Raw genomic sequence first — 24,794 nt, forward strand, 5'->3', positions numbered from 1 at the left:
GGGAACGTTCTTTATGGAAAGCGGATAGAGGTAGGGAGGAAAATACATCTCTGGTGGTGGGGTCCATTTAAAGGTGGCAGAAATGGTAGAAGATGATGCAATCACTTTCGCCTGGTTGATACTTTCCCCTGCATGAGCACAGCCTCCTTCTGCATTGCTCTTTAGAATATGTTTCTTATAGACATTCATTTATAAGACAAAAGCTTATAAAATGAGGGGCATGGACAGGATAAATAGACAAGGCTCTTTTCCCAGGGATTGGGGAGTCTAGATTTAGGGACATAAGGGGAGGCTGGTACAATTACAATATTTAAAAGGCATCTGGATGGGACTCGGCAAGATGGCGGCGATTCTGTAGAACGACTGTGGACAGCTCTGCCTAACAGCCAAGGCATACTGTTTTTTTTTGCCATCCCTGGCCAACTTATCTGGTGGAATTATTAGTTTAAAACCTTACAGAACACGTATTTGTTAATATTTGGGAGTGGGAAGGATGCCAAAGGGAAAAGTAACAAGCAAGCAGCAGCAGAGATGACACTCCTCTGCAGTACCTACAACACCAGAGACTGCAACAACAGCAGCCTCTCCCGACCCCCCCGGGGACCTGATAGACTCACAGGAATTGGCTGCGGTGATAAAGAGATTTACCTTGAAAGTTGCGGCTGCGATTGTGAGGAGATCCATGGGGAGATTCATGCCCAGGTCCAATCTATTTCATCCATGCTGAAGAAGCACAAGCAGGAGATCCAGGGCCTCGGGGAGAGGCTGGAGGAGGTGAAGAGTCGAACTAAGGCCTCGGAAGCTGCAATGGAGTCCTTATCCAGTTGGATCCAGGTGCAGGTGCTTGCGAAACCATATCAATGACCTTGAAAATCGAGGTCAGAGGATAAAGCTCTGAATTGTCGGGCTCCCTGAAGGTGAGCAGCCAGTCAGTTTCTTCGAAAACTGGCTGCCGAAGTTTTTGGGCCTTCACATCGAGTCCAACAGACTGCAGCTTGAAAGGGCGTATTGGGTTACAGTGCACAGGTCAGGGCCGGTGCAGCGTCCCCGCCTGGTCCTAGTGCATTTTCACTCATATAAGGACAAGCAAAAAGTCATAGAAGCTTCCAGATCCCTGGGAAAAGATTCACATGCGCTGCTGTACAAGGGGTCAAAAATCATGTTTTTCCAGGATTTTTCAGCAGCTGTAATCCGAAAGAGGAAGTCCTTTGATGAAGTTAAAAAGAGGCTGAGGAACCTGGGCATCCGGTACTCCATAAGGTACCCCACAGTACTTTGTTTCAGCCATTAGGACACAGTTTGTACATTTGACTCGGCGGAGAAGGCTAAAAACTTTGTGGACACTTTAAAATAGACAGATTGGCTTGAAGAATATGGTTAATTTTTGATCACTTTTCTATTTTTCCCCATGTTCTCCCTTCCTTTTTTTTATTCCTTTCTTTCTCCCTAATAATTTCCTTTCTGGAAAGGGGAGAAAAGACTTTGGAATAAGTTGTTCCTTTTTTTTAATAACTGGATTTTCCGATGGGAAATTTTGTGGATGTTCTTTGTTGTCTCTCCCTTTTTTTGGTTTGTTCTGCTTCTCTTTTAGTCACAAGTAGGGGCGACATGAAGCCAGGGATGGGTGGAATGCTCATCCTGACTTTGTCTTTTGATTTAAGGATCATCTCCTTATTTTTTTTCTTTGTAGTTTTTTGGTAGTAATAGTTGTTTATAGTTATGATAGAATAGTTTTTGTATACATAATTTTTCGACTCGATGAGTCTTTATTTACTTATGCTCGGCACTTTGTAAGCAGGGTTCTCCCTCCGAGGGGTTCAAGGGTGTCTGAAAGGGGATATGGCTAAGTGTCTTCTTAAATGGTGCACTTGGAACATTAAGGGAAGTCATTCACCTATTAAAAGGAAAAAAGTGCTTTCTAGCCTTAAGAGGGAAAGGGTTGATATTGCTTTGTTGCAGGAAACCCATCTTGATGATGGGGAACACCTGAAATTACAACAGGGGGGTTATGACCGGGTATTCTTTTCATCCTTTACTACTAAAAGTAGGGGAGTGGCGGTACTTATCCAGAAAAACCTTTCATTCACATTATTAGAGCAGGTGAAAGATGAGCAGGGACGGTTTGTGATACTTAAAGCACTGATACATGGGGAGGAATATGGTATTTTAAATGTCTACTGTCCTCTGGTGCATCCCCTCAAATTTTTGATAAGTGCTTTCTCTCAATTTAGTGCTTTTGGAACACAGCACAGTATTATGGGTGGGGGGGGGGTGGTTAATTGTCTTTTGAACCTGACAGTGGACAGGATGCCTTGTGGGCCCCCAACTATTTCTTCGCAGGCCAAGCAGGTGGTTGACTTATGCGAGGAGTTGGGGCTGGTGGATATTTGGAGATGTCTTCACCCTACCGGCAGGGACTTCGCCTTTTTATCAAACCCACATAAATGTCACACGAGGATTGACCTCTTTCTGGCTCCCTCGGCCCTTCTGGATTCAATTATGGGTTGTAAAATTGGGAATATAGTAATCTCTGATCACGCGGCAGTATATTTGGAGGTTAAGGCCAAGAGTGAAGGGCTAGGTTTGCGGCACTGGCGTTTGGACCCTTTTCTCCTTAAGGATTCCAAATTTGTGGAATACTTTATGAAGGAGTTTCAGGAACTCTTGACTATCAACTCAGGCACGGCTAGTAGTCTGTCCATGCTATGGGAGACTGCTAAGGCCTTTGCTAGGGGATTAGCTATTTCCTATTCAGCTCGCCGGAAATGGCAGAAGGAAGAACAGCAGCGTCTACTTGAGACGCGGAGGCAGCACATTTTGTGTGGCCTTTGGTGACTAAGCTACAGCTGCCTTGAATTCAATACTGACACAAAATGCAGAGAAAAACAATAGACAATAGGCGCAGGAGTAGGCCATTCTGCCCTTCGAGCCTGCACCACCATTCAATATGATCATGGCTGATCATCCTTAATCAGTATCCTGTTCCTGCCTTATCTCCATAACCCTTGATTCCACTATTCTTGAGAGCTCTATCCAACTCTTTCTTAAATGAATCCAGAGACTGGGCCTCTACTGCCCTCTGGGGCAGAGCATTCCACACAGCCACCACTCTCTGGGTGAAGAAGTTTCTCCTCATCTCTGTCCTAAATGTTCTACCCCGTATTTATAAGCTGTGTCCTCTGGTTCGGCACTCACCCATCAGCAGAAACATGTTTCCTGCCTCCAGAGTGTCCAATCCTTTCATAATCTTATATGTCTCAATCAGATCCCCTCTCAGTCTTCTAAATTCAAGGCTATACAAGCCCAGTCGCTCCAGTCTTTCAGCATAAGGTAGTCCTGCCATTCCGGGAATTGATCTCGTGAACCTACGCTGCACTCCCTCAATAACCAGAATGTCTTTCCTCAAATTTGGAGACCAGACTGCACACAATACTCCAGGTGTGGTCTCACCTGGGCCCTGTACAGCTGCAGAAGCACCTCTTTGCTTCTATACTCAATCCCTCTTGTTATGAAGGCCAGCATGCTATTAGCTTCTTCACTACCTGCTGTACCTGCATGCTTACCTTCATTGACTGGTATACAAGAACACCCAGATCTCTTTGTACTGCCCCTTTACCTAAATTGATTCTATTTAGGTAGTAATCTGCCTTCCTGTCCTTGCCACCAAAGTGGATAACCATACATTTATCCACGTTAAACTGCATCTGCCATGCATCTGACCACTCACCTAACCTGTCCAGGTCACCCTGTAATCTCCTAACATCCTCCTCACATTTCATCCTGCCACTCAGCTTAGTATCATCAGCAAATTTGCTAATATTATTACTAATACCATCTTCTATATCATTAATATATATTGTAAAAAGCTGCGGTCCCAGCACGGATCCCTGCGGTACCCCACTGGTAACGTGGAATTCTTTACAGGTGGGAAAATAGCACTTAAGGTGGTACAATTTGGAGGGTCCGCCTGCATGGTGAGTGCCATCATGCAGTGAAATCCTGCTGGGTCTATATTAGGGAACAATGGGGCTGGGGTAGTAAATAGGGTTGGCCTGGCCGAGGAACACGTGACGCATTTACTCATATTCATTGAGGTTGCGGTCGCTGTCATCCAGTCCAGCCATAGATTCTTATCCCCGTACCCAGTGGCTAATTTAATAATGTCCCTTCTCATGAGGTTGTTGTAGTCTATTACCACAACTCCTGAACTTGGTTCTATCACCATGCTTGTTGTGTTTTCGGTTTGTGGCTGGTTCGTAGGAGGGTCCACTAAAGTTACCTTCACTAGTCCCATGGTATCCACTCCTGATTGATCTACACCTATTACAAAATAAAAGCTTCTGTCATCACTCCCACAGTAAATCTGTACCTCTTTGGGACCAGGGTTAATGTTGAATCTTCTCAGGGTTAACAAGAGTGGATTTTTTAGCTCTGACAAATGAAAGTAACTGGACGCTGGAGGATGACATGTTTGACCGAGGTATGTCACAAGTGATGGTAGAAAATCTTGCACCCGTGTCAACCAACAAAGACAGATTTTTGTCCATTACCCTCATTTGCATGTAGGGGTCTGCATCTATCACCATCTATAGACCCCATCTATCACCCCCTAAGAAAAAGAACCAGAAATGACATCACCACAGGAAATGACATCACCAACCCAAAGAAACACAAACATAAATAGAAAGCAAGAATTATTCACCTGGAAGCCCACTGAAGATGTTACCTAGTAGGGTGACAAAATGTCTGTAAATGAACCTTCCAGCTCAGTGAGCAAACCTACATCCATATTCAGGACATTGGTGAGACCATTCTTGGAGCCACTGCTGCAGGCTTGCCTGTGATTTTGCATCGTAGTGTGTTACTTCAAACAGTAAATAATAAAGCCAAATATAAACTCTTCCAAATCTTCACAGTTGTTTAGATGAAAACAGATAGGCCAGACCCCTTAAGATACAGGAAATGTATTTGATCAGTGCACTTGGATTGCTCAGACATTATTACATCTCATGCAGAAAGTCAGTTGTCTTCAAAAAGCAGCTTATTATCAAATTCCAACAATGATATAACGGATCAACTGTGATATAATTGTGTAAATGTCTGAAATGCCATGTTTTTAAGTTATGATTACTGTAACGAGTGTTGACAGCTATCCACATTTTTGTTAAAACATAATGGAATTTTTATTTGAAACACTATTGTCTATTTGGAAGAAATATAAAATAACAAGATATGATAACACGGTTTTTCCCTCTTTTTTTAAAAAACTTTGCGCCAAAGATTGGTTCAGTATTATTGTTGGCTCCAAGCAATGAGACTCAATTTATCCTATAATTTGATCCAATCATTCTTGTCTTTGTGAAATCTACAGCTGCATAAAACTGAGCCTTAGAAGCAACATATAAAGTGTAAATCCATGTTCTTTTCAATATACATATAGAATCACAGTCAGTCATACAGCATGGAAACAGACCCCTCATTCCAAAAAGTCCATGCCAACCTTATTCCCAAACCAAACAAGTCCCACTTGCCTAAGTTTAGCCTACATTCCTCCAAACTTTTCCTGTTCATGTACTTACCCAAATGTCTTTTAAAATGTTATAACATTGGTTGTACCCGCATCCACTACTTCCTCTGGCAGTTCATTCCACACACAAAGTACTCTCTGTGTAAAAACGTTACCCCTCATGTCCTTTTTACATTTTTCTCCTCTCACCTCAAATATATGTCCCCTAGTTTTGAATGCTACCACCCTAGGAAAAAGATCCTTGCTATTCACCTTATTTATGCCCCTCATGCTTTTAAAATCTCCATCAGGTCACCCTGCAAACCTCCTTCACTCCAGTGAAAAAAATTGCCAACCTATCTTTATAACTCAAAACTTCCATTCCCAGCATCATCCTGTTAAATCTTTTCTAAACCCTCTCTAATTTAATAATATTCTTTCTACATTAGCGTGACTTGAACCGTACACAGTATTCCAAAAGAGGCCTAACCAATGTCCTGTACAACCTCAACTTGACATCTCAACTCCTTTATCTCATTGCTTACAGATTTTAAGGTCAGTAAAAATCTCTCTTCCTTTTTACATGCTTGTAGAGATTCTTACTATTTGTTTTATGTTACTTAACAGATTACTCTCACCCTCTTTATTGTTTTCTTGGTCATCTTCTACTGGTTTTTAAAACTTTCTCAAGATTTACCTCTGACTTACCTTTAGTCTTGTTCCAAATACTGATTGATATTCCATTAATTTTACCTTATTATTTTGTGTTTTCTCCTTTAATCACTACTTGCCACTGTTTATTTAATGCTTGTATACTCTATTCCTTCCTGTCCCACTGTAGGTAAGAAACCCAAACATATAAATAGAAAGCAGGAATTTTCAGCATTGCTTTGCATGAGGTCCACTGAAGATGTTACCTAGTAAGGTAACGAAATGTCTGGAAATGAACCTTTCAGCTCAGCAAGCAAACCTACATCCACTCTAGGTATGATTGTCAAAATAGTTGCCCTGCTATCTCCTTTGGATTTGCAAGTCTACATTTCCTTTGTCCCAAACTCCACCCTCAAATTGGTTTGAAGCCCTTTCCATAATCCTAGCTATTTGATTCACCAGGACACCAGTACAAATGCCCTAAGGATTGAAACATATTCCTACTACACCAATCTTTTAAGCCATAAATTTCACTCTTTGATTTTTTTTGTGTGGAAGTTTACAAACTCACTTGTCACCATTATACAGGGGAACACGCTAATCTTCCCTGTCTTTTTCCAGTTTTACTATATGTGGTGCCGAAATGAGCACTTTACCATACACCACTTTTTCCACGGCTCAGGAAATCCTATCACCTTGAAGGTTCTGCATTTTAGTTTAGTTCAAAACCTCCTTTCAAGTCCTGTCACTGTCATAATAGCAAGGTGGGTGACAACACCTGGATCTCTTCCTCTCCACTCCAAGTTCTTCTCCACTTTTACAGTATAACACAGGACAGGAACAGGCCCTTCAGGCCACCAATCCTGCGCTGATTCCTTATTTAGACCTGCTACTTACTGCTCATACACAGTTTATATCCCTCCGTTTGCCTCCCATTCATGTGTTTATCAAGATACGCTTTAAATGTTGATAACATGTCTACTTCCATAACCTCCACTGGCAGTGAATTCCAGGCACTCACTCTGAAAAAAATTTCCCTATAATTCTCCCCCAAACATCCTCCTCTCACCCTGTATCTGCGCCCTCTTGTACTTGACCTTCTCACTTGGGTAAAATCCTCTGGCTATCCACCTTATCTATGCCTCACCTCTATCAAGTTGCCAGTCAGCATCCTTCTTTCCAGTGAAAACAATCCGGGTTTATCCAAACTCTTCTCACAACTAAGACCCTCCGGACCAGAAAACATCCTGTAAATCTTCTCTGCACCTTCTTCAAAACATCTACGTCCTTCTGGTAGTATAGAACATAGAACATTACAGTGCAGTACAGGCCCTTTGTCCCTCGATGTTGCACTTCCCTGTGAAACCAATCTGAAGCCCATCTAACCTATACTATTCCATTCTTGTCCATATGCCTATCCAATGACCATTTAAATGCCTGTAAAGTTGCAGGCAGTGCATTCCACGCTCCTACTACTGAGTAAAGAAACTACCTCTGGCATCTGTCCTATTCTATCACCTCTCAATTTGAAGCTTTGTCCCCTAGTGCTAGCCATCACCATTCTAGGAAAAATGTCCACCTGATCTAACCCTCTAATAATCTTATATGTCTCAATTAAGTCACCTCTCAACCTTCTTCTCTCTAACAAAAACAGCCTCAAGTCCCTCAACCTTTCTTCATAAGACCTTCCCTCCATACCATGCAACGTCCAAGTAAATCTCCTCTGAACCCTTTCCAAAGCTTCCACATCCTTCATATGTGACCAGAACGGCACACAATACTCCAACTGCAGCCATACCAGAGTTTTGTACAGCTGCAGCATGACTTCATGGTTCCGAAACTCGATCCCTCTACTAATAAAAGCATGCACACCGTACATGTTAACAGCCCTATCAAACTGGGTGGCAACTTTGAGGGATCTATGCACATGAACACGGAGATCTCTCTGCTCATCGATACTACCAAGCATCTTACTATTAGCCCAGTACTCTGCATTCCTATTACTCCTTCCAAAGTGATTCACCTCATACTTTTCTGCATTAAACTCCATTTGCTACCTCTCAGCCCAGCTCTGCAGCTTATCTATGTCCCTCTGTAACCTACAACATCCTTCAGCACTATCCACAACTGAACTGACCTTAATGTTGCCCACAAATTTACTAACCTATCCTTCTATGCCCTCATACAGGTCGTTTACAAAAATGACAAACAGCAGTGGACCCAAAACAGATCTACTGAACTCCAGGATGAACATTTCCCATCAACCACCACCCTCTGTCTTCTTTCAGCTAGACCGCTAAATCGCCCTCAATCCCATGCCTCTGTATTTTGTGCAGTAGTCTACCATGGGGAATCTTATCAAATGCATTACTGAAATCCATATACACCACATCAATGGCTTTATTCTCATCCACCTGTTTGGTCACCTTCTGAAAGAACTTAATAAGGTTTGCGAGGCATGACCTAACCTTCACAAAACTGTGCTGACTATCCCTAATCAACTTATTCCTATTGTGATGATTATAAATCTTATCTCTTATAATCTTTTCCAACACTTTACCCACAACTAAAGTAAGGCTCACTGGTCTAGAATTACCAAAGTTGTCTCCACTCCCCTTCTTGAACATTTGCTATCCTCCAGTCTTCTAGTACCATTCCTTTTGATAATGATGACACAAAGATCAAAGCCAAAGGCTCGGCAATGTCCTCCCAGGCTTTCCAGAGAATTCTCGGATAAATCCCATCCTGCCCAGGGGATTTATCTATTTTCACACTTTCCAGAATTTCTAACACCCCTTTGTGAACATCAATCCCATCTAGTCTAGTAGCCTGTTTCTCAGTATTCTCCTCGACAATATTGTCTTTTTCCAGTGTGAATACTGACGCAAAATATTCATTTAGCGCTTCCCCTTTCTCCTCTGAATCCATGCACAACTTCCTTGATTGGACCTAATCTTACTCTAGTCATTCTTTTATCCCTTATATATTTATAGAAAGCTTTAGGGTTTTCCCTGATCCGATCTGCCAATAACTTCTCATGTCCCCTCCTCGCTCGTCATAGCTCTCTCTTTAGGTCTTTCCTGGCTACCTTGTAACTCTCAATGGCCCTAACTGAGCCTTCACATCTCATCCTACCATAAGCCTTCTTGTTCCTCTTGACAAGAGATTCAACTTCCTTAGTAAACCACAGCTCCAGTGCTTGACAACTTCCTCCCTGTCTGACAGGTACATACTTATCAAGGACACACGTAAACTCCACATTTCTATTGTGCCCATCCCCTGCAGTTTCCGTCCCCATCCTAAATCTTGTCAATCGCATCGTAATTGCATTTCCCCCAGCTGTAACTCTTGCCCTCCGGTCTATGCCTGTCCCTTTCTATCGTTAAAGCAAACATAACTGAATTGTGGTTACTATCACCAAAGTGTTCACTGATCTCTAAATCTAACACCTGGCTTGGTTCATTACCCAGTACCAAATCTACTGTGGCCATGCCCCTTGTTGGCCTATTTACATCTGTGTCAGAAAACCCTTTTGCACGCAATGGACAAAAACTGACCCATCTAAAATCCTTGAACCCTGCATTCCCAGTCAATATTTGCTAAGTTGAAGACCCCATAACAACTACCCTGTCACTCTCGCTCCTATCGAGAATCATCTGTTATCTTTTTTTCCAAATCTCTGGAGCTATTCGGACGCCTACAGAAACCTCCCAACGGGGAGACCCCTCCCTTCCTGTTTCTAATCTCAGCCCATACTCCCTCAGCTGACGAGTCCTCAAAGATCCTTTCTGCAGCTATAATACTATCCTTCATTAACAATGTCACAACCCCACCTCTTTTACCATCTTCTCTGTTCTTACTGAATGGCTACCAGTGCTGCACACAATATTTAAATGTGGCCCATCTAAAGTTTTATACATCTGTGACATAATTTGCGACCTTTTATATTCCATGCCTCGGCCGATGAACGAAAACGTGCAATATGCCTTCTTGACCACCTTATCCTGTGTTACTACCTTCAGAGATCTGTATGCCCAGATCCCTCTGTATGTCAATATTCCTCAGGGTTCTACCAATTATTGTATAATTTGCACCTGAATCTGAGCTTCCAAAATGTGTCACCTTGCATTTGACTGGATAAAACTCCATATGCCAATTCTCTGCCAAATCTGTAATCTATTTGTGTCCTTTGACAATCCTGCACATTATCTGCAATTCCATCAAAATTCCACACTTACATTTTCCTCCAGATCATTTGTATATTTACAACCACACCTTTTGAGCTATACTTAACCTACATGCTACTGTTGCAGCAGCATATCATCCAACCTGCCATCGCTATTGTAATTGTTAGTTAAAATCATGCTGCTATCTCTGTTCTTTACACTTTATTGTATTATTTCTCTTTCTAACACATTAACATCAGTCTTATATCTAAAACTATTTTTAACATTAAAAAAAACCGGAAACCTCTACAAAAGCTGAAAAGCTTATTTTCACTTTTAAGATGATGAGAAATACTTACCAATTAACTGCTTTATTTAGGCCAAAATTCTTAATTAGGCTGCTCTGTCAATACGTCCTTTGAAAATAAAGTTGCTCAAAGCTTGCAACTACAGAATTTAAAAATTGTTGAGTTAGCAACAATTTACAATCCAAATTAGGTTTGCACAAATTGAAGATTTCAACATTTCTTTACCCAGCAAATGCACATACTGGAGATAGTTATTTATAATGGTAATGTGTTGTAAAGCTAATGTTTGAATTTGTGAATAAATCTAATATTGAAGGATGATTGATTTCGGCTCATCTTTTACTAATTTGCTCCAAGATGTTTAACAGCCTTGAACTCCTTTAGATCTTTGAAAAGATAACAAGGTTTTCCAACTCTTTTATGATGATTCCTGAGCTCCATGGTTGGTCACCCAAGAAACATCAGTAATTTTATTGACATTTAAATGAGAACTTCCTCCTAAATCTACATACTTTGGCTGCTCAGACCAGAGATTCCTTGTCGATGTATTGTGTCACGACAAAACTGGTGAATTAAAAGGTTTGTGAAGGTTTGTAGCTCAGGTTGACGTTTAGGGTGTAGGTTTGGTCGCTGTGCTGTAGGTTTGATATCCAGACATTTCATTACCTGGCTAGGTAACATCATCAGTGGCGACCTCCAAGTGAAGCGAAGCTGTTGTCTCCTGTTTTCTATTTATATCTTTCTCCTGGATGGGGTTTGTGGTGATGTCATTTCCTTTTCGTTTTCTGAGGGGTTGATAGATGGCATCTAGATCTATGCGTTTGTTTATGGCTACTGTGGTTCTGTTCGCCGAGCTGGGAATTTGTGTTGCAGACGTTTCATCCCCTGTCTAGGTGACATCCCCAGTGCTTGGGAGCCTCCTGTGAAGCGCTTCTGTGATGTTTACTCCGGCATTTATTGTGATTTGTACCTGCCGCTTCCGGTTGTCAGTTCCAGCTGTCCGCTGCAGTGGCTGGTATATTGGGTCCAGGTTGATGTGCTTATTGATTGAATCTGTGGATGAGCAAAACCAATGTAGTGTACAAAATCCCATGCAAGGAGAAAGTGAGACTGCAGATGCTGGCGATCAGAGCTTAAAAATGTGTTGCTGGAAAAGCGCAGCAGGTCAGGCAGCATCCAAGGAACAGGAGAATCGACGTTTTGGGTATAAGCCTTTCTTCAGGAATGAGGAGGGTGTGCCAAACAGGCTAAGATAAAAGGTAGGGAGGAGGAACTTGGGCGAGGGGTGTTGGGAATACGATAGGTGGAAGGAGGTTAAGGTGAAGGTGATAGGCTGGAGAGGGGGTGGAGGCGGACCCGTGATTCATTAGGTTATTTGTATCTCTGGTCCTGAAAGGTGCAAATATTTACACAAAGGAAGAAACAGAAACCTAGTGTCCGTACGACACTAGCCTTCAAGTCTATTGTCCTTATAGAAGCTAGTTGGGAAAAAAAAAGTGACTCCTGTAAGGAAAATACTTGTTTCAGAAAAAGGTCTTCCTCCTCCTGCCTGACTTCTGGCTCAGCATCCCAGCAGTTGGACAATGCCAGCATTGTCAATGCAGTAGTAGGCAGGGTGTCCATTCACATGATTTAAATATAGTAGATCACAGCATATAAGACAACAATACTATTTTGATATACAGGTGAAGCTCCATTTTCAGTCACAATGTGCTATACTCTCTTTAGTAATAAGTAGTACTTGCCAATTGAATGTTTTACTTACTCGTATTTAAACTGAGTGCAAGAGATCAAGTAGACAGGAAAGGATGTGTTCTGAATGTGTATGGGGAAGGGGGTGGTTATAGTCAAAACGTGTAGTGCTGAAAAAGCAAAATAGGTCAGGCAGCATCCGTGGAGCAGGAGAGTCAATGTTTCAGGCATAAGCTTGAAATGTCGATTCAGGCGGACGCGCCCCCACCCCCACTCCAGCCTATCACCCTCACCTTAACCTCCGTCCACCTATCGCATTCCCAACGCCCCTCCCCCAAGTCCCTCCTCCCTACCTTTTATCTTAGCCTGCTTGGCACACCCTCCTCATTCCTGAAGAAAGGCTTATGCCCGAAACGTCGATTCTCCTGTTCCTTTGATGCTGCCTGACCTGCTGCGCTTTTCCAGCAACACATTTTTAAGCTCTGATCTCCAGCATCTGCAGTCCTCACTTTCTCTTTGCATGGGATTTTGTACACTACATTGGTTTTGCTCATCCACAGATTCAATCAATAAGCATATCGACCTGGACCCAACATACCAGCTACTGTAGCAGACAGCTGGAACTGACAACCGGAAGCGGCAGGTACAAATCACAATAAATGCTGGAGGAAACATCACAGGAGTGCTTCGCAGGAGTCTCCCAAGCACTGAGGATGTCACCTAGACAGGAGATGAAATGAAACACAAATTTCCAGCTCGGTGAACAGAACCACAACAACGAGCACCCGAGCTATAAATCTTCTCCCAAAGTTTGTTTATGGAGTTCTGGTTGGAGTGCCAGGCCTCCAGGAATTCTCTGGCTTGTCTTTGCCAGGAGAAAAATATAAATAGAAAGCAGGAGACAACAACTTCGCTTCACTTGGGGACACCACTGATGATGTTACCTAGCCAGGTAATGAAACGTCTGGATATCAAACCTACAGCCTAAAGTTCACCGAATTTTCTGAGTAACATATGAACAGAAGTTGACAATGATTTTGATTCAACATGTTCAAGTGACATAATTGATTTTTTTTCCTGCAACCTGGAGTATATATATCCAATGAGTTATTTTATTACCCCTCCTAATTACCTTCCAGGGATCACGGAGTTACACTTTTACACACTCATACTTTGTCTCCTGTTTGAAATCTTCCAGTTATAGCATTTTTGTCTGCCAGTCCCTTCATCTCTGCTTGTGAAGTTTTTAAATACCTGCATCTCTCTAGAAACAATGACACATAATCCAACACTGAGATTTATCTTTTTGGCCTTAAAATTTATCTATCATCAATATAACGGTCCACTTATCTCATGACCATTGATCAATTTGAATGAACTAAATCTAGCAGGTTAATTTGGTGATTCATTAGGTTATTTGTATCTCTGGTCCTGAAAGGTGCAAATATTTACACAAAGGAAGAAACAGAAACCTAGTGTCCGTATGACACTAGCCTTCAAGTCTAGTGTCCTTATGGAAGCTAGTTGCAAAAAAAAAGTGACTCCTGTAAGGAAAATACTTGTTTCAGAAAAGGGTCTTCCTCCTCCTGCCTGACTTCTGGCACAACATCCCAGCAGTTGGACAATGCCAGCATTGTCAATGCAGTAGTAGGCAGGGTGTCCATTCACATGATTTAAATACAGTAGATCACAGCATATAAGACAACACCACCATTTTGATATACAGGTGAAGCTCCATTTTCAGTCACAATGTGCTATACGCTCTTTAGTAATAACTAGTACTTGCCAATTGACCGTTTTACTTACTAGTATTTAAATTGACTGCAAGAGATCAAGTAGGCAGGAAAGGATGTGTTCTGAATGTGTATGGGGAAGGGGATGGTTATAGTCAAAAAGTGTCGTGCTGGAAAAGCAAAGTAGGTCAGACAGCATCCGTGGAGCAGGAGAGTCGATGTTTCAGGCATAAACTTGAAATGTCGATTCGCTTGATCCTTGGATGCTGTCTGACCTGCTGTGCTTTTCTAGCACCACACTCTTTGACTCTGACTCTCCAGCATTTGCAGTCCTCTTTCCCTAGGGTGGTTATGACAAGCCTATACAAAGAACGCACATGGAAAATGACAAAGATGGTAATCAACTGTACCATTGTACACCTACATATTTGACATTTAAATTGATTGTCATTTTTGGATTAATTTTTCAAACCTTCAAAATTTGACTGGTTCACCACTATCTACAGTAATCTGTGCCCTGGAATTCTGGGATGGGGCAGATGTGCTCATATGTAGTACGATACAAAAATATCCTGCTATTTGTGATTAATGTTAAAACAAGATTGGTCCTATTATCTGTACTTAAAACGTTCACCTATTTTTTCTCCCCCTCCTGAAACTGATAAATTATAATTTGACATAGTCCCACAGTCAGATATGCAATGATAGTTTTATAATTTGCAGGTATTTGTTAAATTATTTTACATTCAGCAGCACAAGGAAACCCCATAATGGACAGCAGGTTGTCTTAATCACTGAGTGGTACTGTCCTTTCCTCTGTAGCTAGCTAACAAAGCATGGCCCAGGGATCATAACTGGACTCCCTTATTTCCTATACTAGTAATAGAAATATTACATTCCCACATCTCATACCCTGTAAAGTTCTTATCTCTTTGCTGAAGGCAGACTTAAAAGATATTCTGACATGAAGTTGAGCTTCAGACCATTAGTCTGTTTTAAATGCATTTGCCTAGCGGTATTATGATTTTACTGTTAATCCAGAAACCAAGGTAATGTTCTGGAAGCAGAGGTTTGAATTCAATAAAAATTGGAATTAAGAGTCTAATAAAGACCACAAATCAATTGTCTGGTCTGGCCTTCATGTGGCCCCAGACCCACAGCAAATGTGGTTGACTCTTAAATGCTCTGGGCAATTAGGAATGGACAATAAATGCTGGCCTAGCAAAGAACACCCATATCTCATGAACAAATTAAAAAATGTTTCCATGATTAAGACATATATTTCCATACCACTTGGATGCTGTAAGTAATAGATTGTTTTCTTTATAAACATGAGCTGACATTCTTCAGTTTACAATTTTGGCATTCACTGGCACCAGATTAGATAACTCAGTTCACTCTAACAAATAACAGACAGATTCCTGGCTCTTAGGTCAAAATACATTTTCCATTGCAGCTATTTCACTGAGATTATTTAGCCATCCCAAAGATTATTTTGACTGAAATGTCTAAAATTCTTCCTCAGAGGCAGCTCCCTCAGGAACGGGGATGGTTTGCTCCCATTCAGGTTGGATGGGCTTGGAAGTCCATTACACATTTGACTGACTGCTGCATATTGGCCAGGCTGTGATTGATGTGGCCATTTAGATTCATCAAGGGTCTTCCCTTTTGTTTACTGAGCAGTTGACTTTACTGTACTGTCCAAACATTCAGTTATCATGATCTTACCCCACCAACCAACTCTGACCAGCAGGCAGAACTAGGTACTACAGCCCAGAAACATGACCATTTAACCAACTCAATAAATGCAAGGCAGAATAAACTCTAATTTTCCACAGGGACTACATAAGGTCTGAAGGGGAGAGGGGGACTTGAGGGAGACGGTTTTGGTGCCATTTTATCAGGTGCATTTTCCAATAGATTTTGAAACAACCGGCCAGATATTTCCTCCACATTCGCCCTCAAGTTCGATTCCCCCCCCCCTCAACCTCCGACGGTGAGCCGCAGAGACGAAACGACTCCTATCCCCATGAACAAAGAGAAGGCACTTTTAAAAAGACGAGAGGAAGCAGCAGCAACGGTCGCCGCTCGCAAGGCCGCCCGCCCAAACCATCAAACAATGTCCCGCCCCCGGAACCCCGCTGCTGTTGGTCACCTCCCAGGGGCGCCTCGTATTCCTATTGGTTAGTCGAACTATCAATCTCCATGTCCTGACGTCTTACGCGGGCAGCAGGTGGATTTGAATCTGACCAATGGAAGAGGTGGTTACAGAATTGCTTGGTGACCAATCGGGTGGAGCGTTGCTCGTGCGGGTGGGTGTGTGAGGGGGCAGGTTGGTAGGGGAGGGGGTGGGGAAACCGATAATTTCAAACGCGCGTCCGCACTAACGGTCCCGTTCAACGACGAAGGGCGCTTTTGTTGTTTTTTTTCCAATTAAAAAGCGGGTGGCACCCTCGGAACGGCGATCGTTTCACCCTGTGGGGCTGGCTGCAATCGGATCGGGTAAGGCCGAAGCGACCGAGCGAGGGGAAAGAAACGGTTTGTTGTTTATTCTCCTGTCTCGGTATTTATGAAATAAATTGAAGCGTCACAGAGAAAGGTGCACTCCATTTTCTCCTCTTCTGGCGTGCGGGGCTGGACAATGAAGCCGGGGGGGGGGGGGTTTGTCGGTGCTGCCTTTTCCCCCTCCCTCCCATCCCCGGGCCTAGGGTTCTGGAAGCCTGGTAGCGAGCCCCTTGTCTGGCGAGCTCGGTTTGAGAGGCCGGGCGGGCGGGCGGGGGTCGTGGTGGGGGAGGGGCTGGAGGCCCCGCCTTACCTGGGTTCAGCAGGAGGGGGGGTGGTGGTCGACCTCCGTTAAACTCCCCCAATTTTTTTTCCCCAAAGAAGTATGGATGTGTTTCATGAAAGACTTGAAGAGCTGGACTATTCGGTGGGAGGGATGTTGACGAGGGCATTCCACCATCACCGCCAACCTTTCTCCTCTCCTTTCCACACCCCTCGCCACTCAGATGCAGGTTTATTTCCTTTTAGGCAGAAGGGAGACCAGCTTTTATTGCCTTATTCCGCACCGCTGCTCACCTCTTCAGGCTTCCCGAGAGCCGCTTGAAGCCTGCGGGGGTATTGGATGGAAAGGTTGGGGAGAAATCTGGAGCTACTGTCCCTCTGGGATGGGGAGATGTGGGACCCATGGTCTTTCATGGTATCCTCGGATTCGCATACTGATTCATTCTTGTTTAGAAATGAAGAATGTTTCCATCCCAGCGTTTTTCCTCTTGCTTTTAGATCCCCCTTCCTTTCCAAGGTGCCTATTGTTTAAAGGGCCTGGTTCAGACCATTATGCGTATTCCCCAGCACTTCTCATGGGATGGCAACAGCGCAGTCATGCGGTTTCCACCGCTCCAAAATAAATGATTTACAGTATTTGCATATGATGGTTTAAAAATAACGTTGACATCGTAACCAGGTAATTCTTGTCGCACTTCTGAGCTGCGCTACCTTGACCTCTCCCTATGCCAACATACTTACATTTATACCCAAATTGAAATGTGACATGAGGACGCATTTTAAGCCGCACCTGGTAATCTGCAGTGCCTTACAATATTGGTTATAGTTCATCATAAATTTGTTTTGATTCTGAGCATTTTTTTTTTGTAGTTGTTTGTGGATCACTAAGAGGTGAATACCATTTGAGTAACATCTGAGCCAGATAATTTTTGGGGGAAATTCTTTTAATTGTTTTGGCTTCAGCAGATAAATATTTAATGCTTCAACGTCCAAAGGCGCACTGAGCAGTGAGCCTTGACATGTGAGTACTATGCTTAACTGGCTAGAGTTTTTATTATACAACGCTTTCATTAATAGTGTTGATCTCTTAAGTGTGTTGAATAAATGTTACTCACCATTTATTTGTAGTTACTAGTAAACTTTTTCAGACAAGATTCTGTCAATAACCATGCAAGAAGTGCATTGCCTTCTGCATTTGGGGCCTTCCCCTTTTATCAAATTCAAATAATTGTTAGCGAGAAGTGTGGAATCTGAACCAGGAAGTATAAATTTGAAATCAGAGTCCAGTCAGGCAAAGGAAGCAAAATAGTTGAAGGGCTAGAAATGGATTGATAGAGGTAAATATTTCAATTAATTTGCCCTGTGGGGCTATTCTAGGGTTTTAAAATATTTTGATTTCTTTTTGAAGTTTAGTCAAAAAGAATGCTAAATGTAAAGTTCATCATTAATTGTAATTGTAGTTTTTTTCATTGTTTGCCCACCTTAGGTCTTTAGTGTTTTTGCTAGTATAAATACAGGATTTTGCTAACACAAAGTAGAATCCAGTATCCCTTTTACTGTGCATTGAGCTCAGGGAAATCACTGAGAAAGGGAGAGGTTTTTTAAAATAGTAGTCAGAGAAGGAATGGGAGAGGGCTGAGCATTTATGAATAAAAAGGTATTAATTTTAATTAATAGTTTAAACAAAATGACTACATGATTATAAAACCAAGAACAGACACGAAACAAAGTGCAGAAATGCATTTATCTGATATTCCACGGTTGTGTGGTCAGATATTAGAGAGGCTACAGAAAGGATTTAGAAGGAAGTCATGATAAGTGTGAAATAATTGGGAAGGCTTGGTTTGTTTTAGTTCAACTAGAGAAGATTGGAGGGTAGTGGGGTACCTATTTTAAGATAGAATAGATAGGAATCCTCAATTACTTTTAGATGAAACCTTTGTCACCAGAGCCATGGATTTAATTAAAGGTTTGAGGGTTTGTAGTGAAAACTTTTGCCCAGAGTGGTATTGGCATTCACCCTTGATTTTTCTCTCTCCACTTTCTTGGTTGCAACAATGGTTTATGATTTTTTTTGCATGTGGCGATGTTTCTCTACACGGAAAGTGTAGTTAACTATTTTTGCTAAAGTTATGAGGAGCCAATTATAAGGGTTTCTTGAGTGAACAAAAGCACTTGTGCTAACCCAAAAGACTAAACTGCATTGAGTATGCAGCTTCCATGCAGTCACATATCAGATGTTTTCTTTAAATCTGGATTTTGTGGCACCTATTGGAAACGGATGTGCCTGTACAGTTTGTTGTGCTTAACAGTTTAGAGGAAATGTTTCACTTGTGCATAATTGCACATTTTAATAGGAGATAAAGAGCATGCATTTTAGTGACTTTGGTATACTTGAGGTATAAGGTCTTAACCGAAGATCGCATTTGGTTTGTTGGTTTTGGGAATGTAACATTAATAAATTTTTGTGATACCTTTAAATTCTTGGTTCTGTTAATAAGTTGAATATGCAATTGAAATACCACTGACCACAGACCAAAAGTTGGAAAGTGAGATTTTGCTGGATGGCTCCTTGATGTGTATGGACTGGACCAGACCAAACACCCTCAAAATTTATCATGGAGAAAGCCTCGACCTTGATTTTTCTTACTTTAAAGGCCAGTGCCAAGCGTTGCATTCTAGATGCAATTCAGTTGGTCAATGCGGTTTCAAGCAAAACACGCTTTACTCGTACGCTTATAGTTAAAAGTACAAACAAAAGAAATATTGGAATAACTTAACTCTAATGGAAAACTTGACAATGTAAGATTATTTAACTATCGAATTTTGAGAAGATTTGTAGCTCCGGTTGAGATTCTGTCTGTAGGTTTGCTTGCTGAACCTTCCAGCTCAGTGAACAAACCTACATCCATTATTTAACTATGAAATATCAACTGTTCTGATGTATTAACATCCTTTTAAGGACACCCTTGGCAAAGGCAAATTCAGTCAATAGATTGTCTCCCATGCAATCCGGGAGGAACCAATATCAACACAAAAAGGTGTGTATCCCCATCTACCTGCCCACTGGGGCAAACTACAGTCCATCACTTTTCCTGCCACCAAGTTCCTCCATTGTCCTTATCAAAGTCACAACAATGTCTTGGCAATTACAGTCTCTTGCCCTGACACATGTTGATTTTTAACTTAAATGACTGCAAAAATAAGCTCCATCTAAACATTACTAGCAGCATAAATGTTGAAATGTTACAATGCTAGCATTATACTTAAGATCTCCTGCATTTTGGAACATTTTTGTTGATGATTATTCAACTATCTGGAAAAAAAAAGCACCCATTACATCTTTCTATCTTTTATCTTGCAGCATACAGCAGCAATACCAATGTCACTTTCATTGATATCTACCTTGAATGGCTTTGCGTAATTAGATGTAGCTATAACAGGTTTCAGCTTATAATATTCCCTGTCTACTGAAACTTTCTGCAGTTCTTCATCAAGTCTGTGGAGCAACAACATTTGGAAGTTCATACCAAATTTTAACAATCAAAGCCACTCAGTCCCAGGAATTGTAGTACTTTAGTATGGGGTAAGTCCCCAATAATCTGTTTTCACATCCCATGGAGCCATTTGTCCATGTTGGAAGATATCGACTGTAGGGGAATAGATGGTGACATCTTGCAAAATGTCCATATTACAGAGGAGGAAGTGCTGGATGTCTTGAAACGGCTAAAGGTGGATAAATCCCCGGGACCTGATCAGGTGTACCCTAGAACTCTGTGGGAAGCTAGAGGTGTGACTGCTGGGCCTCTTGCTGGGATATTTGTATCATCGATGGTCATAGGTGAGGTGCTGGAAGACTGGAGGTTGGCTCACGTGGTGCCACTGTTTAAGAAGGGTGGTAAGGACAAGCCAGGGAACCAAACACCTGTGAGCCTAATGTCAGTTGTGGGCAAGTTGTTGGAGGGAATCCTGAGGGACAGGATGTCTGTGTGTTTGGAAAGGCAAGGACTAATTAGGGATAGTCAACATGGCTTTGTGTGTGAGAAATCATGTCTCTCAAACTCGATTGAGTTTTTTGAGGAAGTAACAAAGAGGATTGATGAGGGGCAGAGTGGCAAATGTGATCTATGGACTTCAGCAAAGCGTTTGACAAGGTTCCCCATGGGAGATTGACTGACTAGCAAGGCTAGATTTCACAATACAGGGAGAACTAGTCATTTGGATACTGAACTGGCTCAAAGGTCGACAGGGGGTGGTGGTGGAGGGTTGTTTTACAGACTAGAGGCCTGTAATCAGTGGAGTGCTACAAGGATCAGTGCTAGGTCCTCTACTTTTCAACATTTACATAAATGATTTGGATGCAAGTATAAGAGGTACAGTTAGTAAGTTTGCAGATGACACTAAAATTGGAGGTGTAGTGGACAGCAAAGAGGACTACATCGGATTACAACAGGATCTTGACCAGATGGGCCAATGGGCTGAGAAGTGGCAGATGGAATTTAATTCAGATAAATACGAGGTGCTGCATTTTTGGGAAAACAAATTTTAGCAGGATTTGTACACTTAATGGTAAGGTCCTGGAGAGTGTTGCTGAACAAAGAGACCTTGGAGTGCAGGTTCATAGCTCCTTGAAAGTGGAGTCGCAGGTAGACAGGGTAGTGAAGAAGGTGTTTGGTATGCTTTCTTTTATTGGTCAGAGTATTGAGTACAGGAATTGGGAGGTCATATTGCAGCCATACAGGACATTGGTTAGGCCACTGTTGGAATATTGCGTGCAATTCTGGTTTCGTTCCTATCGGAAAGATGTTGTGAAACTTGAAAGGGTTCAGAAAAGATTTACAAGGATTTTGCCAGGGTTAGATGATTTGAGCAATGGGGAGAGGCTGAACAGGCTGGGTCTGTTTTCCTTGGAGCGTTGGAGGCTTGAGGGGTGACCTTGTAGAAGTTTACAAAATTGAGGGGCATGGATAGGATAAATAGACAGTCTTTTCCCTGGGGTCGGGGAGTCCAGAACTAGAGGGCATAGGTTTAGGATGAGAGGGGAAAGATATACGAGACCTAAGGGGCAACCTTTTCACACAGGGTGGTGAGTGTATGGAATGAGCTGCCAAAGGAAGTGGTGGAGGCTGGTACAATTGCAACATTTTAAGAGTCATTTGGATGGGTATATGAATAGGAAGGGTTTGGAGGGATATGGGCCGGGTGCTGGCAGTGGGAATAGATTGGGTTGGGATATCTGGTTGGCATGGACGGGTTGGACTGAAGGGTCTGTTTCCATGCTGTACATCTCTGACTCTGTCCAATGACTTGATCCAGGAACATGGAATGAGCTTTTGTGAACTCACTCTTAGTCAAATTTGTTGCCAAACCTGTTTCCTGAAGTCGATTGAACAATTCCAGTAGATCTCCAAATGTTCCTTCTATGTGTGACTTAAGCCACCTACACAATTGGATAATCCAAACTGACTATTGGTTAATCTTTGAAATGTGGCTGGCACATTTTTCATACCAAACAACATGACTTTAAAGTGGTACAGTCTCAGTGTCGCAAAAGCAGAATTTCCAATTACCCTTTCAGATAAAAGTAACTACCAGCATCCTCTGAGTAAGTCCAACTTTGAAATGTAACTTGCTTGTCCCACCTTCTTAACACCGTCTTTCAAACATGGAATAAGCTACGAGTCAGATTTTGTAACTATATTGACTTTGTGATAGGCTCACTCAATCCTTGGGTTCTGTGTGATTTTGGCACCATTACTATGGTTAAACTCCATTTGCTGCAACTCGCTTCAATTTTATTGTCTCAGCATTCATCCAATCTCTTTGAACCTGTACCAACTTTAGAGCGTTAAGTCTGAAAGGGTGTTGCTTAATTCTACATCTACATCTTGCCTAATTAGATTAGTACTTCTCAACTTCTTCCAATGCATCTCCCCATGTGATTTGTAATAACTCTTTCAGGTCACTTCGATTTTCTTTTGGAAGGTAACTCAGTAATTTATCCCCGTTTTTGAGAACTTCCTCAATGTCCAGTTTAATTTAGTGTCCAGTTCAGGTTCCTCTGAACTTGTTTTTCTTTGCTGTGTATTGTAATCGGTAACACATTCTCTTTTTGTTTCCTTTCCTATCAAAACACTGCTTGAGCATATTCACGTGACAAATTTCTTTCCATTTGGCATTTTTACTAAATGATTCATCTCTGATTAAATTTCCTTTCAATTTGATCAGCCCCAGTAAACCTTACCTTTTAAAGGTTCATGCACTATTGAGAGTAACACTAACACTTTATTTCCTCAAGCAAAATGTAGAATTTTTGATTTATTCTCTGCCTGTTACATGCTGTGCTATGTTTGAATGTCAGCTAGTCACCTCATGCATTCTGTTTAATCTTTCCCTGAAGTTTGACACATGGTGCAAATACATGGTCTCTGAACTCTGACTCACCGATTTCTTGTCAATTAATTTCAGTGGTCCTTGCACCTCATGTCCAAAAACGAATTTGTATGGACGAAATTTAGTTGATTGATTATGTGCATCCCGAATTGCAAAATGTACAAATGGAATACTTTTACCCAATCCTTTGGATAGTCGACATGGTCTTTAAAGTTTGCCACTGTTCTAATGTTCACCATGATTCTGGATGTTATGCAGTGGATATGAATTGTTTTATTCCTAAGCATGCATAAACTTTGTAAAATTTGACCCCTGATCTGATTGTATTTCTGTGGACAGTCATTATCTAATGAAAGTTTGAGTAACTCTTCTACAGTCCTTTTTAACTGTGACACTGCTTGATAGAATGGCCTCTGGAAATCAGTAGACACATCACTATTGTCAAAAAAATACTGATTCCAATGTTTTAGGAGAAGTTCTACACAATCAAGACTCTTGTAAAAAGTTTCTCAATTGTGAGAATGGTATGAAGTGTGCTGGTTTTATCACGACCTAAGGTTTTCCAACTATGTATCATGTATGACATGTCTGGCAAAAGTCAAACACATCCTTGTGCATTCCAGGCCAATAAAAACGTTTTTGAATTTTGGCTTGAATTTTCCTTCTACATGACCTATTGGTAGTTCACGTGCTACTTGCAACATCACCTTTCTATAACTGACTGGTATAAACTCATCAAGCTTTCACACTAACAAAAGCTTGATGAACGTCTGCCCATTTCTGATTTCCTGGGATGCATGATGGTGTCAATTTCCTCCTCTTTGCTACTTTTATTTAGCCCTGAGACTGAACTGTTAGCATGGGAACACAGTGTGTTGAAGTAACAGGCAAGTGGAAGATCAGGGTCATTTTTATGGACAGATTATAGGCGTCCCACAAAGTGGTCATCTAGTCTCCATTTCACCTCCCCGATGTAGAGGAAACAGTGTTGTGAGCAGTGGATACGGTAGATGACATTGAATGAAGTGCAGGTAAATCACTCCTTCCAGGAGGCTTGTTTAAGACCTATGGAAAGAATCAAATTTCCTGAGGTTTTGGGAATCTCTGGAAGATGCTAGGCTGGATCATCTATACTTGCAGCTAAAAATTGTGAATTTTTCTCTTTTACACTGCCTTGTTGGTTTGTCATCATGGAGGATGAAATATTGTTGAAGATTCTTCCAGTAATTTGTTCAGTTACTATCACCAGTCATGATATGGCAGGTCTGCAGTGCTTATTATCTGATCTGTTAGTTGTGGTATTGTGACATTGTTTATCTTCTCCTGCTGTTTGGCATGCAAACAATTGTGTTGTAGTTACACCAGGTTGACACCTGTTTTTAGATATGCCTCGTGCCACTCCTGACCTACCCTCCTGCAATCTTCTTTGAACCAGGGTTGATCCTCTGACTTGATGGGATATATGCTAGGCCATAGCATTGTAAATTTGTCATTCAGTACAATTCTGCCACAGCATCTTCGGCTTGCCTTTTCTTGAGTTGTGAAATCAGTTTCGAATCTA

General features: G+C 41.8%; 2 protein-coding genes, 1 long non-coding RNA gene and 1 other non-coding gene across 7 annotated transcripts in view; 2 read left to right on the forward strand and 2 right to left on the reverse strand.

The window, feature by feature from the left end:
* The window catches only part of lrp4 (low density lipoprotein receptor-related protein 4), a 414,285-nt gene extending 408,224 nt beyond the window's left edge, over positions 1 to 6,061 (forward strand). The window contains exon 38 of the mRNA XM_072592685.1: positions 5,956 to 6,061. Within this exon, the coding sequence (XP_072448786.1) occupies positions 5,956 to 6,060 (105 nt within the window). The 3' untranslated portion in view covers position 6,061. The remainder of the gene's footprint in view (positions 1 to 5,955) is intronic.
* The window catches only part of LOC140493800 (uncharacterized), a 29,670-nt gene extending 12,177 nt beyond the window's left edge, over positions 1 to 17,493 (reverse strand). The window contains exon 1 of the long non-coding RNA XR_011963770.1: positions 16,872 to 17,493. This is a non-coding gene — a long non-coding RNA (uncharacterized lncRNA). The remainder of the gene's footprint in view (positions 1 to 16,871) is intronic.
* Positions 6,701 to 6,808, reverse strand: LOC140493902 (U6 spliceosomal RNA). The gene has a single exon (XR_011963787.1). It is a non-coding gene; the product is annotated as a U6 spliceosomal RNA (small nuclear RNA).
* Positions 16,405 to 24,794, forward strand: part of ckap5 (cytoskeleton associated protein 5) — a 121,446-nt gene continuing 113,056 nt past the window's right edge. For 3 of the 4 annotated variants that reach the window (XM_072592677.1, XM_072592680.1, XM_072592681.1), the window contains exon 1: positions 16,405 to 16,558. The gene's annotated coding sequence lies outside the window, so the exon portion shown is untranslated. Of the gene's footprint in view, positions 16,595 to 24,794 lie in introns of all 4 variants that reach the window. The other variant, XM_072592678.1, reaches the window with a different exon arrangement.

The sequence above is a fragment of the Chiloscyllium punctatum genome, chromosome 22 (assembly GCF_047496795.1).
Source record: "Chiloscyllium punctatum isolate Juve2018m chromosome 22, sChiPun1.3, whole genome shotgun sequence".
In the NCBI taxonomy this organism is placed as follows: Eukaryota; Metazoa; Chordata; class Chondrichthyes; order Orectolobiformes; family Hemiscylliidae; genus Chiloscyllium; species Chiloscyllium punctatum.